At 38.2% G+C, this 15,958-nt stretch overlaps 1 protein-coding gene across 1 annotated transcript in view; it reads left to right on the top strand.

Moving 5' to 3' along the window:
* The window catches only part of RXFP1 (relaxin family peptide receptor 1), a 150,904-nt gene extending 136,618 nt beyond the window's left edge, over window positions 1-14,286 (top strand). Inside the window, exons 13-18 of the mRNA XM_072120607.1 lie at window positions 671-742; window positions 1,374-1,445; window positions 2,978-3,207; window positions 4,769-5,179; window positions 8,999-9,217; window positions 13,591-14,286. Coding sequence (XP_071976708.1) covers window positions 671-742; window positions 1,374-1,445; window positions 2,978-3,207; window positions 4,769-5,179; window positions 8,999-9,217; window positions 13,591-13,886 — 1,300 coding nt within the window. The 3' untranslated portion in view covers window positions 13,887-14,286. The remainder of the gene's footprint in view (window positions 1-670; window positions 743-1,373; window positions 1,446-2,977; window positions 3,208-4,768; window positions 5,180-8,998; window positions 9,218-13,590) is intronic.
* Window positions 14,287-15,958: the final 1,672 nt, after the last annotated feature.

The raw sequence follows: 15,958 nt of genomic DNA, 5'->3' as shown, positions 1-15,958 counted from the left end.
TTCTGCTGGTTCAGCATCCCGAGTAACTTGCCTGTCTCTGCTCATGCCAGCAGCTTGGTAGAAGGATTTTAGTGCATGCATATATATAAAAAATGGATCATCAAAGTAATATAAATCCCAATTTGGAATGGATGCAGGCAAGAATGGGTTCAAACGCACCATCTCCCTTATTCAAGGGTGCCAAAAACTTCCAAATCAAATTTCAAATTCAAATATTTTCTTCAAATATTTTATGCCCTAGACATTTTACTTTCTCCTTTTTAATACAATTGGTGTTTGCGGAGTTAAGGTCTTGCATAAATTAGCAAATTTTTAACAAAAGTAGCTAAAATGTCTCCAAAACATAGCAAACAGCTCTAAGCTCGTTCCTATGCCTGGTAGGGGGCACATGTGGACATGTGCCAAAATTTGCAACTTTTTTGTGATTGTTTTAAAAAGTCCCAACTTAACATATGAAATCGGGTGATAACTCAGGGAACGCTGCAGAAAACTAGACAAAGGCGATCTTTAAAAGGAAGACTGTCTGGGGCACAAAAAAAGTCACATTAAAAGTTGCAAAAAGGAAAGAAAATACCAAGCCAAAAATTAAAAACATGTGCCCCCAAAACAACATGAGAGTAGAAATCTACAAATGAAATCAGTTACACCCGCCTTTTACCTTTATATACAGGAACATTTCCTACAACCCTTTACAGAAGATCCAACCGGACCAGTTTGATTATGTCCTTACACTAAAATCCTTGTAAGTATTTCAATAAAAATTGTGCATTTAAAATATTAAGCAAATGTTTTATGTTCTTAAATATGTTACTAAAGGGGTGTTCCAATTTCAGCAAGTAATTGATATTTTTTAAATAATTTAAAGTTATGGAAATTTACAATATACTTTCTGTATCAATTCCTTGGTTTTCTTTTATACCATAGAATGTTTCTTTCTTTACTTCAAGTGGACCGAAATCTGACCATGGTCACACAAGTGCCGCGTTATCACACAGAGAATAATCAGAGCTGTGTGATATAAAGAGCTGTGTACTTGTGTGACATAACATGACTATGGATAGATTACTGTCCACTGGAAGTGAACATAGAAGCTTTTTATAGAATGACAGCAAGAAGAGATCTAGAAAACCGCGAGGAATTGAAGTATATTGGAAAATTGTATAATTTTTCATCATACAAACAGTAACATTAATTTGGCGAAGTGGAAATAGACTGCTCTCATAAATCCCATGGCAATAAGGTAGAAGGTGTGTGTGGTAAAAGGGTATTTAGTGTCATATTAGATATCTGCGACCAAGTGAGACAGCACCCTCTGCGCTCCCGTGTGTATGGAAAAAGACTACTAACAAGTGCATTATTATTTTATGCTTTAGAAGTCTTGAGGGAATAGAAATTCCAAATATTCAAAGAAGAATGTTTATGCCGCTCAGAAATCTCACACACATGTAAGTAATGTTCTTTTATTATTTCATGGCATACTTATTTATTAAAAGTATCTAAAAGTTAGCCAGTGTAAAGTTAGAGAGACAGTGGTATTAGTGTTATAATCCTAAATGGTACATTTTTGGCCAACTAAAGCAAGATTATAAACTAATCCTCTGTTTTGCAAAGTTACTCCCCTTTGTCACATGAGTAATAAAGAGTCTAAATATTTTCTGAAATTCTTGAAAAGCATTACAATAGCCATGGGACCGTTTGTAGGTGCACATTATGACAAATTTTGGTTCCAAACCAATTCATATAAATGGACCCAGTATGTGCTTACCATCCTACAAAGGATGTTTTCGAATATTGTCTCATCTCTTAGGAAAGGATAGATAATGAGTACAGCAACATATTATTAAATAGTGTTTGCTTGTTGGTCAGCTGATCAGTAGCACAATTAGGAAATTATTAGGAATGAACATTCACAGTAATAATTGTGGTCAATAATTGCAGTCATATTATTCATTTTTTTTATACATAGACATACCTTTCTTGTTTCTAAGCCATCTATCATTTTAGAGAAAACTTACTTTCTCTATGCAAATGAGCTTACCGATGCACCACAGGTAATGACTGTGCCTTCTGGTGCACCCTCTCTATTAATTCTACAATAACTTTTTAGAAGAGGTGTCAGTCACTTTGTTAAGAAATGCTGCTGGTGGCTGGTGCTGGGCAGCATAGAAAGTAGAAAACAGTTGCTCTGGCAGAGACAGACCCATTTATGGTACACAAAGAAGCTCACTGCATAAATCTTAACAGAATATTCTTTAAATCTCTATAAACCAATAAACTCTAATAAGAGGCTAAACACATTGGGGGATTTATAAAGCCACCTTGTGTAATGTGTGGCAAAAACTGCCTCCTGACACATTTATAAAGGCTTTTACACCATTTTCCCCTTTTCCAACTTGTCCACCTAGCCTTATGGAAAGGGGCATGGTGGACAGGTTAAAGGGTTGTTTCTCGTAAAAAATAACCATTGCGCCAAAAAATTACACAGTTAAAAGCAGGTCTAAAATATGTAGAACCCAACAGCACTGTCTGACAGATTAATAAATTCCCCCAAATGTGTTCAAATTACACCTGAGACAAATTTAAAATATTGGGGCACATGTATTATATATATTTTGCTTCTATTTTTCTTATTTATTTTTCCAATTTTTTAGGGTGCAGTGGTGAATTTGTATCTTAATTCGTAGTGGATTACGACTTGTGTGCAAGTCACACTTTTTGAAAAAATCACAAATTTAGGTGCAAATCCTTTACAGTCCCCCATTGGTGCAAAAAAAAAGTAGTTTGAATGAAAAGGTGTATTTTGTGTAACAACAATTTTGAGATATTTTTCAATGATTCACACACTCGCCTCCCACTGTTTCTGATTGACCATGATGAAAAGCCATTTGTTTTCTTCCACTCTTTTAATAAATGTAGCAGATTGTGTTTTTTCCTATCAGTCTTTTCTTGTGTTTATAACTTTTTTTAATGTCCGCAGATATTTTAAGAAATTTCAGTACTGTGGCTTTGCCCCTCATGTGCGAAACTGCAAGCCAAACACAGATGGCATTTCTTCACTGGAGAATTTGCTTGCCAGTATAGTACAGCGAGTGTTTGTGTGGGTTGTTTCTGTGGCTACCTGCTTTGGGAACATTTTTGTCATCTGCACCCGGCCATACATCAGATCTGAGAATAAACTCCATGCTATGTGCATCATTTCCCTTTGTTGTAAGTAAATATTATGTTAAATGCACAATCATTAGAAAGCCTACTATATTACATTCCTATTCCTATATTACTGTGTATTACTGTATATTATGTTCTTCAGATAAATATAAAAAGTGGGAGAAATGTTTATATAGATCAGAGATCTTGCAGCGTAATTATGCTTGTAGTTTTCCAGTGAGTACAGTAAAAGATACAGGAAAAAGATATATATGGGGAAGAATTTATCACTCCCATGTTGTTCCATTGCTTGATGTAAACCTTGTCCCTTCTGTCGCACCAGATATATAAAGCATCTAGAGCAGTGATGGCTAACCTATGGCACTGGTGCCAGAGGTGGCACTCGGAGCCCTTTCCCTGGGCACTCAGGCCATCACCAGAGATGACTCCAGGTATCTTCCTGCAGTCCCAGACAGCCCAGGACTTGCTGTGCACAGAGCTATTTTGAAGTGACAGCTCTACCTGGGACTATTTTCTGCTTTATTGGTGTCCTCAGGTGCTGCTATCAATGAAAACTATGACAAAGAAGGGAGTATAAATCGCAAATTAAATTTCTGTGTTGGCACTTTGCGATAAATAAGCGGTGTCTTTGTTGTAGTTTGGGCACTCGGTCTCTAAAAGGTTTGCCATCACTGATCTAGAGGCTCCGGCTTTTTAATATATTTGCAGGATATCTGAGGAACGCCCTGCGCCAGCACACACAACAGCCAGGAAATGCCCCTTAACTTAATGCCCTTATCTAATTTAGCTTATCTCCTTCTCCCTCTGCTCAATGCTCAATAACGGTTACAGAGCAGGGGTAGAAAACGCTAACATAGAAGTCAAAAGGGTCCGATCCGTCTCAAGGAAACAGCAAGTGGCTAAGTGGTCAAAGCCAGAATTGCAGGATATTTGTAGTTGGTTGTAGTATTCTTGCACACTTGTATTAGGCCCCTCTTACACTTGCATTTTTCACACTCTTGTTATGCGCCTGCTTTTGATGCGCAGAACTTGCATTGCACTCTGACCCATTGTAATCAATGGGTTTTTTCTGACTTTTTTTCACACACAAACGCACTTTTTTTTATTAACACTTGTTTAAATCTCAGCATGCTCTACTTTTGCAGGTCAAATGGGTGAAAAATGCACCATACAAGTCTATGGAGATGCATCAAAGAACGCATTGCATTCTGAGACACATGCAAGTCCAATGCAAGTGCACTGCATTTTTAACTGATCAATTGCCATAGAAAAGATAGACCACAGTCCTAGGTACTTTTCACGTGCGTTATCAGCGCATGAAAAGCGCATTGAAAAGACCAAAAAAAAGCATGTGAAAAACTGAGACACTAAACAAACGCTGACTGAAAACTGATTGAACTCTGATGAAAAATGTCAAATTTTCACAGACCAAACCCTCATTGCTCTCTGCAACACAAGTGTGAAAGAGGCCTTAATCACAGATATTGAATATTGAATATTTCTTTAAATGCAGTAGATCATTTTACTCACATATATTTTAATATTATTCCACATTTCTAATGACCATTATCCATCATTTACATTCCCTTTGTTTGTAATGTAGGTGCTGATTGCCTGATGGGAATATACTTATTTGTTATTGGATACTACGATGTGAAATACAGAGGTGAATACAACAAGAACGCCCAGGCCTGGATGGACAGTACACAGTGCCGGCTGGTTGGATCATTAGCCATACTTTCCACAGAAGTCTCAGTTTTACTTCTTACCTATCTGACTTTGGAAAAATACATTTGCATAGTGTACCCCTTTAGGTGTCTGAAACCTGGAAAATGCAGGACGATAACGACTTTAATACTTATATGGATTATTGGTTTTATTATAGCCTTTATACCTCTCAGCAATGAAGATATTTTTCATAACTATTATGGAACAAATGGGGTCTGCTTCCCCCTACATTCAGAACAACCAGAAAGTGCTGCAGCTCAGATATACTCAGTAATTATCTTCCTCGGTAAGCCACTTGTATATTAATAATTCTCACACATAAAGCATATGAATATATAGATATTCTGTACTTTTAATCTGCTGATATTCTTGTTATTAAAGAAGTTTCCATGGAATCTGTTAAACCCCCTAGGGGCCCAGTTCAGGAATAGGGACAAGAAAAGAAAGAATACTTACTCTGCTCCAGCTGCTGCTCCCCACTTACTTTTTCAGCAACGCGGCTGGTTAGAAGTGCTTAGCGTTATGGGAAACACTTTGGTAAATGAGAACACTTCCCAGACGACGTGAGATCACTGACGTGAACCATGTTGTCCCTAGGTCCGAGGAGCCCACTCATTGACCAAAGCTGGTCTTGTGAGCATGACACAATAGGTCCCCTTGCCTACTCGACAAAGACCCTGAATGTCAGCCCACAACTGCGCAATGTTCTGCCAGGGTCAGCAAGTTGAGCAAGAGGATATGTCAGAGACAGAATTGTAGTCAAAGAAATAGACAGAGGTACAAAGTGAAGAAAACACTAGAAAGAAATGCAGTAAAGAATCAGGGAGCAAAACTTGGTCAGGACATATATCAGAAGTCAGGCATCTCAAATCCAGTTTAGGCCATGTAACCGAGCTATTGTAGGTGAACCAAAATCAGCGGCAAAGAAATCAAGCTCCAAGGATAGCTTTATAGCTGGCTAATAAGATAGTAGAGAGGCAGCTAAGCAAATCACTTACGGTTTAAACCCTCTACATCGAAGACCAAGGAATCTCTCAGTTTAAAGAACACAATTTAACTTGCTATGGTTTTTTAGATTAAGAGTACAGAAAATTGTATGATTTGGTAGTGAGATGGAAGAATTATTTTACGTATAAAATGGCGTCACTAGATGATTGTAATTGAATCTTTTTAAATGACTGGATAGAAAATATCCGATTTCCTGAATGTTTTGTTTTGGCTTTAACTACCCATAATCACCATCATTGTTACACTGATAATAGCAGATAACAATATGCAGAAAATTCCATGCTGGAGGAGGAGGATTTCAGGAAATAAAAAGCAGCAGTTGATATAAAATGGTTAAAATGAGAAGAGCAGCTGCTAAGCAAATATCCTAATGTCCATTTCATACATTATAGTAATTTCTAGAAATAATGTTCTTTTTAACACCTATAGCTTAAAATAAAACAGAGATATTAGGGAGCCCAAATACCTCACATGTAAGGTGGGGAACCTTTAACATATTGGGAATCATTTACTAAGAGTCACACTGCTCACTTTTGTCGGACTTTGCACCTTTTTTGGGGATTGCCTGGCTTGGACAGGTATTTAACAGGTGTCTGCGCTGGCTTCCATGCAACACAAATTGGGGGGCGTGCCATTGGACTTTCAAATTGTGTCGCAAGACAATGCACTTACATGCACCACTTAAAAGATGGTGACCTGAGCACAGAAAGCAACACATGCAGGATATCGGGTGCACGATCTTAGTGAATCGTGGCAGAGTGCATGATCATCGGACAACGCACTTTGAGTGAACACCAGCGGATGAAGTAAATGTGCCCCATTCTGTATTGTGTTTTAGGAGCTAAGGACCCTTCATGGTAATATACAACTCTGATGAAATGCTTTGTTTCTCTAAACGAAATATCTATACACTGCCTGTATAGGAAATGTTAAAAATGGATCTTTATAAAAAAAATATAAATCTGCATCATTAATTAAAACATCCAACAGGCATTGGCCAGCTATAAACAAACAAAGGTACCTCTAAGGTATAGGGAACACTATATAGTATTGTGAAATCCTGGATGAAGATTATTGTCAATCTTTATTTAGTCCAATACTGAATGCTCTCATGTCATCTCCAATGATAGAAGGTCAACCCTATCTCCCAGTTTGGCATGCCTCTAGTTTATGAGGCTAAATCCCAATGTTACTGTCTTGTTAGGATATAGGATTAGCTCTTGACTATATACTTTATATCTGATAACAAGTGAAATCCATGATTTACAGCTAGCGCGTTTCTGCATCATTTCATTACTTTGTAATGATGCTTCCTCAGAGGTGATGACTTTTACATATACATTAGTGTAATCCTGTTGCAGATTAAACTGGCATAATTTCTCCTGGGGTTTTAAATGCCTGGGATTTTAAATCCATATCTCCTCCCCTTTAGAGGGAGGAAGTTATTACATATTTGCAGTATACTACCCGATATACACTGGCAGATAATAGCTATTGATCAACCCCCTGATCACTCCTATCCATAAGGAGCACATCATAATGATCTGCCTACCAGGGGCATGGTCACATCAAGGATCGTCACATGCATATTCCAGTGACATCGGACCACTCATTGGGGCAGGATATGCTCCCGGTTAGACAAACCAGAAGTCAGTTTGGTTACCGTTGGGACGCATTCATGCATCTCATTTGGCAATATTTGTAGGGTAAGTATGGACACTCATGATTGCTCACTGTAGGGGAGTTTCTGGGACAGGGTTCTACCCCCTCCCAATTCCAAAGAGTCCGATTACAATAATTACTACAATTCGGGTAAGGATAAGGACAAACGAAAACCAACCTACTAGATATTGATGGCCATCCAATGATTAGGTATATAGATAGGATAGGTGGTTGGTTGCATACACAGGAAGCTACAGATTCATGTGGGAACCAAAACATTATATGCAACATGCATAGGGCACATAATCATTAAGGTCTTGTTTTTAACATTTGTGATCCATCATTAATGTTAGTTTTTAATGTTTGTGACCCAGGCAGGGTATAGATAAATAGTCACACCCCCTTCACACGCCTCTATGCCCATTTAGCATGGAGGTGGTGTAAGAGGGGAAATAGGCGCAATTCCTGGATAAAATTGTGCCTATTCCACGGCTTGTACAACAGATTTCAGATGTAGAAGCCCTAATAAATGTAGCCGTTGTCTACTACGGAAAGGCAGTGATGTTTTGCTTACTAAACTAGCCTTTATTGTGTATACTACGGTGCTAGAATATCCACAAGACTAAATTTGGACCTTCATCAAATGATCCCTTTTAAATGTTTACTCTAAGAAGGATCATGGGTAACATTTTGCTGTAAATATTTTGCTGTGCACTTTTATAGTTAGAGCTTTCTGCCTGTGCCAAAATGATAAGGGGGTCATAGCTGTGTTCTCCATCAGAACGAGCTCAGTGCTTCCTGCGCTTCTTCTGAAGGCTTAGCAGCTTCACTTCTGTAGTCAAGGTAAAGCCATAATCTTTTGAGTAGCTTTAAAAGAAAATTATTGATCAGGATCTGGATTCCTTATCAGAGCTCTCTCTGGAAAATTTCCCTACAGTCTGATAGTCCTAGGGTAGGATTATATGTTGTCGGAGATAACTTAAAAGTATTCATATGTTGCACAGAGATCACATAAGAAGGTGAGAAATTAACTGCTGGTTTATCAGGAGAGTGCAGGTAGCTCAATGCCTTCTATCATTAGCAAAGAACTTCCATCAAGACATTTATTGCAATACACTTCATGAATATTTTGAAGTAGGTAAATTTACCATCAACTATGTCATTGTACTAGTTTATACCTGGCATCTGTTCATTTCATCTAGCACTGGACTTAGACAGGGTCATCGATTCACAGATAATTCTGCAGGACATACTAGGACCTTGATTTCTGTAGTGTAATGGATAAAAGTGGTTGTCAAACAGCTAAGGCAGATTATTAATTTTGGAGAAATGTATGTGAATGTATCTCATATCATATCATTAATAATAACTCAATGTAATTTTTCAACAGAATTTTTAATATTACCGTAACAAAAAGTGTTTGTTGTTCCCACAGGTGTGAATTTGGCAGCATTTGTCATCATTGTGTTTTCCTACAGCAGTATGTTCTATAGTATCCACCAAACAGCAATTATGGCGACAGAAATCCACAACCACATCAAGAAAGAAATGACCTTGGCAAAGAGGTTCTTCTTCATTGTCTTCACAGACGCCCTATGTTGGATTCCGATTTTTGTACTAAAACTTTTGTCCTTGCTTCAAGTTGAGATTCCAGGTAGGTTTCTTTTCTGGGTGATGTGGGACTAGCTGAGTACTGAATTGCCCACATTCATCATATTCATCATACCACAGAGGGGAAGTCATTAACTATTGCTTGATGTTCGCTGAATATCTAGAAATAACCTCAAGTGGATTTATTTTCAATCTCTAGCAAAAGTTGGTACATGTGTCTCATTATTATTATTAACAGATTTTCCAGGTTTATGAAATTGACTAATCTTCTGATTTGGAAATAAGGGAAATAAGCTGCAGTAGCACAGCACAGCCACTGCAGAGTTCACAGAGCCATCAGTGCTGATCAGTGGGTCTCCCCCACCTATCTGAATTTAATGATCTAATAGGTCCTAAATATCAGCCTGAAAAACTTGTATTACAATGAACCATCTGATGCAGATAATTTGTTATCCTTGCTTTTTCATCATCATGATAAAGCAAGACCTAAAATGCCAGAAAAAGGAATCCTTACTTAAGGTGAAATAAAGCTAAATTAATTTGGGGCATTTGAATAAATAAGAAGACATTACCCATCAAATGTTTCGACTTGCAAGGTCAAAACATTTTGGAAATAACTCAATAATTCGGGCAATTATAGCATAACACTTACACTTAAACGAAAGAGCAAGCAAAAGAGTTGTTTATAATTTTAGAATAAGTCGTGCATTGGAGGTCGTTGGAGATCTGGCATGGGCCCACACACATCAGCTATTATTAGCAGAGTGTACAGAGTCAGAAGCAGCTCTCCATGAGCAAGACAGCAGCCGATCTGCGCAATTACAGCTCCGCTCCCATTTCTTCAGCATGGGAACGGAGACACTGGGGTTTATTTACTATGGGTTCGTGGCCGCACTTTCGTCTGATTTTCCGAGGTTTCGGGGATTGCACGGCTGTGACAAGTATTTAGAGGGGGATTGTGCACGCGATCGGATTTTGGCACAGCTGCGCTGGCTTTCTTGCGGCACAAATCTGACTGATTCGGACTGAGCTCAGGATTTAACATTCAAATTGTGTCACAATCCAATGCACTTACATGCACCAGAAAGAAGAAGGTGAACTCCGTCAGACCTGGGTGGAGAAGCGACACATGCAGGATATTAGGCACACGATCTTAGTGAGTCGCGGCAGAGTGCATGATCGTCGGACAATGCACTGCAAACTCCTCCGGACGGGTAAGTAAATGTTCCCTACTGTACGCTCAATGCATTATCACAGGAGTTAACATTTTAAATGCTGCTGGTGTTCAAATTTATGAGGTGTGCACTTGCGGGCACTTACAAGCCAGTTAAGCTGTGCACTGCCATTTTTAAGAGGATTGGCGTCATGGGTAGTGACGGTCCTCCACAAAATAAGAATGTGCATGGCCTCATCAATTTAAATGCCTTTGCAAAGTCTCAGGAGGCAATTGAATCGAAAGTGGCTTTGCCGCAGGTTTTAATAAGGGTGTGGTTCAGGTTCAGTACCCGCACCCAAACAGATTTTTAAGAACTTTTTTCTGGTGCCGCTAATAACTACTTCTTGACAGCCCATTTAACAACATTTTTCTCTAGTTAAGTTTTCCCAATATTCTTTTATTCATTGTCTCAGTTTACCGTCAGTATTGGAAGCCTTTGTGTGCATCACATCTGTGACTCAGTTTAGTCCTCTGTGTTCTGCCATCCCCCAGCTGTTCCATGTGATTTTGCAGATGTGAAATAAGCAGCAGTTTATCTTAGTTGGGAATAGAACAATTCCATGAGGTGTTTGAAGCGGTTGCCAGTACACAACAAATCAAGAAGCACAAACAAAAATAAAACACCTGTTTGATGTGATGCTTAACTCCTTAGTGACTGGCCTCATTTGGCCCTAGATGACCAAAAGCATCTTTTGTATTTTTTTGCATGTTTCTTATTATTCGATCAAAGTAACAGTGTACTGTATGTATATGAGGGCATTTTGGAATAGATGTAACTTTTAATGGCACCATTTTGCGTTACATGTATATAAGTGATAATCTTTAACACTTTGGAGAAATTATTTAAAAAAGCACAAATACTGCCATTGTCCACCACACCGCATATATTACAAGATAGCTTTATTGTATGTGCCATAACAAGCGTACAAAGACCCATATCATTTTTATTTTCCCATGGATGAAGCTACAGCAAAGACTTGTTTTTGATTTATGCCTCAAGTTGTAGTTCTTATTGTCAGCGTTCTTTAAGATACAAAATAGACTTTTTTGAGCACGTTTCATTTCACCATTTGGGAGGTGCATGGTCCAAGAATGTCAATTGTTGAATTTTTATAGGATTTTTTTTACCATGTTGCCATTGAAGTAAAGTATTTATATAGGAAAATGGAGAAGTGTAGCGGCTGAACCTGGGATTTTTTTCAGGGACCCAGGTAGTTTCTGAACTAGAGCAGTAGTGACCAATGAGAGGTATTGTTTATCTATTTTAGAAACTTGTTTAGTTCTTTTTATTTCTCAAGAAAACCCCTTTAATTGAATGGAGAAGACTTATTGCTTCAAGGCTATAAAGCGACTTCTTTCTGTCAGAAAGTTAATTGCTGCATTTAATGGGCAATTTGATTTTAAGAAAAATGTATATATAATTGAACAGTTATCACAAATGGGATTTAGGTTAGGAAATGACACTTTGTACCCTCTCATTTATCAATGTCAAATCTGAAATTCTAATTTAAAGCTTTTAAGTAATTTTATTAAATGACTTTATGACTTCACTGCTTATATTTAAGCTGCCATAGCTAATCGCTAATCCTGAAAATTCTATGACTATTAAAGAGATAAGTGGTGATGGAATGAATTGTGTCTTATGATGTGTTTTATCATGAAAGCTTCCAGGTGGGATAAGTTAATATTTTAATGTGGACAACTATGCATAATATGGCCTGTTTTTCCAAGATAATATGTTAATATTCCTGCTATCTAAGAAGATCAGTTGGCAGATACAAATGCTTCTTACATGAGCTTGAGAATGATGTGTCAATGTATCAGAATCAGCGTAGCGGCTGAACCAAGTCACTACCGCTAAGTTCCTATTCAAATGATTGGGAGCTGATCTGCAGCAACCTGGAAGCTGTCTGTCTTTATTTATATAGCACCATCATATTCCACAGCTCTTTACAAATCATCGGGGACATATACAAACAAAAAACAGAGTACAAACAGTCATATGGAACAATAGGAGTGAGGGCTTTGCTCACAAGAGATTACAGTCTATGAGGATGAGATGACACAAGAGCGTACAGTCTATTAGGATGAAGGGTGACACAAGAGGTATAACAGTTTGTATAATGGTCCAGCCATTCTTTATAAGGGAATGGAATAAGATAATTTAATAAATAAAAATGCTGCTGCTTGAAGCAGTCATCAGACGCCATCTTATATACAAAGTCCAAAATTAATGGGACTGTAGAGAAACCTGTAGGATTGTATCTATTTGGTGTTTGCAGGAGGACACAGGATGAGTTAGCAAAACGAGAATTGAAATTTCATGCAGTTAGGAAGTGCAATAGGCTTGTCTAAAGAGATGGCTTTTAATAGCATGTTTGACACTTTGGTGGTTGGGTATTAGTCTGATATCCGGGGCAGGGAATTCCAGAGAATTCAAGCAGCTCGAGAGAAGTCCTGAAGATGAGGTCCAAGTTTATCAGCTGCTTAGAAAACCCGATCTGTGGGGCCGCTGGGTTTGGACCCCCACAAATATAATATTGAGGGTCCATTCTATAAAAACCTCTTGTCCCCAAACATTATATTACATCAAAATGCTATATAGGCAGATATATTTATATTTTTACTTATTGAGATGTTAACTTGCATAAAGAATATGTCACATATTGACATTGAACAATGGAAGCCTAATAAGCTTGTTGGGCATACAGCTAAGCCATTCAACGTTCCAATACACAGGCACATCCAGTCTGACCAAGCAGGCTCGTTGTTTTTCAGTGGATAGTACTGAGCAGGCTGCTCTCAAACAACATTTGGTGGTGCCATTTTTCCTTTGAGAAATTTGGCACTTTGTAGGAGAGTCGGAAAACCCCTTACACAATAGATGCTCCACATGCCCCACTAAGTCATTTGTTTCAGACAGTAATCTAAAATATATGGCCAAACTCATCCATTAAACATCATCAAGATCATCAAATTATTGCTTTCATTTTTAACATAGATTTGTTCAACAAAACTAACAGAGAACTAACAAAACACATATTATTTTATCAGTTCACAGATTAAAATAAAAAGCAGCACCAAACTGATCAGGGGCACAGCAATGAAACTTGGTATACCTCTTTGATGGACAGGAGTTTTTGGTTGATGCTCATACATGAAGCTGTAAGGAGTAATAGATTTCTTATTGTGTCCTCCAGGTTCCATCAGTTCTTGGGTGGTGATCTTCATACTGCCAATAAACAGTGCTTTGAATCCTATCTTGTACACTATAACAACTAGACCATTTAAGGAAATGATTGGTCAGATTTGGAACAACTACAAGCAACGACGTTCTGTTGGGAACAAAAGCAGACCAAAGGTCTACTCACCATCCTTTTTCTGGGTGGAGATGTGGCCTCTACAAGACATTTCTCCAGAAATGATGAGACCTGGTCTTTATACAGACTCTGAAGCATCAGTAGCTACCCATGCAACAAGACTGAGCTATACATAGTAGCAGGCAACAGGAACAACTTTGTATTATTTTTTTAAAATACAAAAAAGCGGGTAAGTGGCCCAAGGAAACAATGAATCTGTCTTCGGAGCTCCCTACTACTGACTGGGGCTCAGCAATGAAACAGATGACAGTATGTTACTGTTTGGACTCCTGGCTCATGAATTATCTATAATAAGTACAATGTGGACAGTTTTTTTAGATTTTTGTATCACCATTATAATAATAATAATGTTATCTATGGGCCATCCCTTCGACTGGAAAATGGACTGGTACTGAAGCCTGCGTATTCACAGCACATTCATTTTTTCCACAAACCCTGCGTGGGCAGTATGTGTTTGCTTTTGAAAGAGAAAGAGATATTATGGAATAAAGATGTACGAAAATGTGATTTGGACATTGGGGGTGGGGGTGCAAAATAAAAAGAATTTTGCCCATTAAATTAGTGGAAAGTCTTCACTCTTTGTAGAGCACAATCCTTCATTTATCAGATCCACAGCAATTTAAAAGAAAAAAAAATCTGTGATAATTACACTAAAATAACTTTTGCATTGATAATACAATTAATGAACAAAGATATCAAATGTAAGAAGATTACAAGAGTCACGGTGCCTGGATTTATTGTTAAGTGTCCCTGGTTTATCATGATGGATTTTAATGGTAGATTTCCATTAAGCCAAGCCGCCCTTGGTGTGTAACACTCTCTGCCCCATCTCCTCTACCACATCTAGCAGTGCCAGTAGCTAAAAAAACTAAATGTTATTTGTTATAAATTGCTCTATTGTACAGAGGAGAGAGTTAAATCAATATCTATATCTACATAGTAGCTATGCTGTGTGAGTGGTGGCCTTAGGCTGCGTCCTCATTAAAGGTGTTTGCCCATTAAAGAAAGTTCTCAAATTATAACCCCTAGTAATGTTAACTTATATAACCCCTTACTTTATAATTTTATTGCTGTTTTAGCTCCTATCACTTCGTGATGGTCAGCCATAATACAAACTTCATACTTTTCTGCTATATGAATATAGTAACGGTCCCCCAACAATACCCAATATAGTGAAATAGGCCTCACAGTAGCCAGTATAATTACAGTGCCTCCACAATAGAAAATATATCAACATGGGTCTCACTGTAGCCAAATTATAGCCACAGTGGGCAAGTCACAGTGCCACCCCACAGTAGCCAATATACAGGCGGTCCCCTACTTAAGAACACTCGACTTACATAAGACCCCTAGTTACAAACGGACCTCTGGATATTGGTAATTTATTGTACTTTAGTCCTAGGCTACAATGATCAGCTGTAACAGTTATCAAATGTGTCTGTAATGAAGCTTTAGTGTTAATATTCATTCTTATGACAACCCAACATTTTTAAAATGCAATTGTCACAGAGACCAAAAAAGTTCTGGCTGGGATTACAATGATAAAATATACAGTTCCGACTTACATACAAACTCAACTTAAGAACAAACCTACAGACCCTATCTTGTATGTAACCCGTGGACTGCCTGTAGTCACATTTCCCCTTACAGCGGCAAACACAATATTCCCTGCACTGGCACATGACACAACTTTAAAAGGACATCTACCAACAGGTTTACTCATGGTAGATGTCCACTTACATACTCGTCCTTTAATCAAGGGGATGGTAACGTCTTTGATAGCTTCAGGGACACCTAGATTAGTTTAAAACATGTCTTTATGGGAAGAGCCGCAGGCGCTCCAGCTACATCCCCAAAGCATCTATAGGCTCCACCATATGATTATTTAAGCGCACACTCCCCACTATGTATTTTGCTGCCTGGTTCCGCCTGTTGATCATGAAATTGCTCTGTCTGCAAGAGGGACCGGCGGGAACTGCAGTGAAGTAGAGTGGGGAGCATGCATAAATAATCATATGCTAGAGTCAAGAGGCTCTCTGGTGAGGTGATGTAGTTGGAGCACTTGTGGCTCAACTACATAGTTTTTACACTAATCCAGATGTCCCCAAAGCTAGCAAAGACATTGCAATTCTCTAGATTAAAGGACAAGCATGTACCTTTGAATATGTACCATCAGTAATCCGGATGG

Source organism: Engystomops pustulosus, chromosome 1 (genome assembly GCF_040894005.1).
Source record: "Engystomops pustulosus chromosome 1, aEngPut4.maternal, whole genome shotgun sequence".
NCBI lineage: Eukaryota > Metazoa > Chordata > Amphibia > Anura > Leptodactylidae > Engystomops > Engystomops pustulosus.
This window is presented reverse-complemented; position numbering and strand designations above follow the sequence as displayed.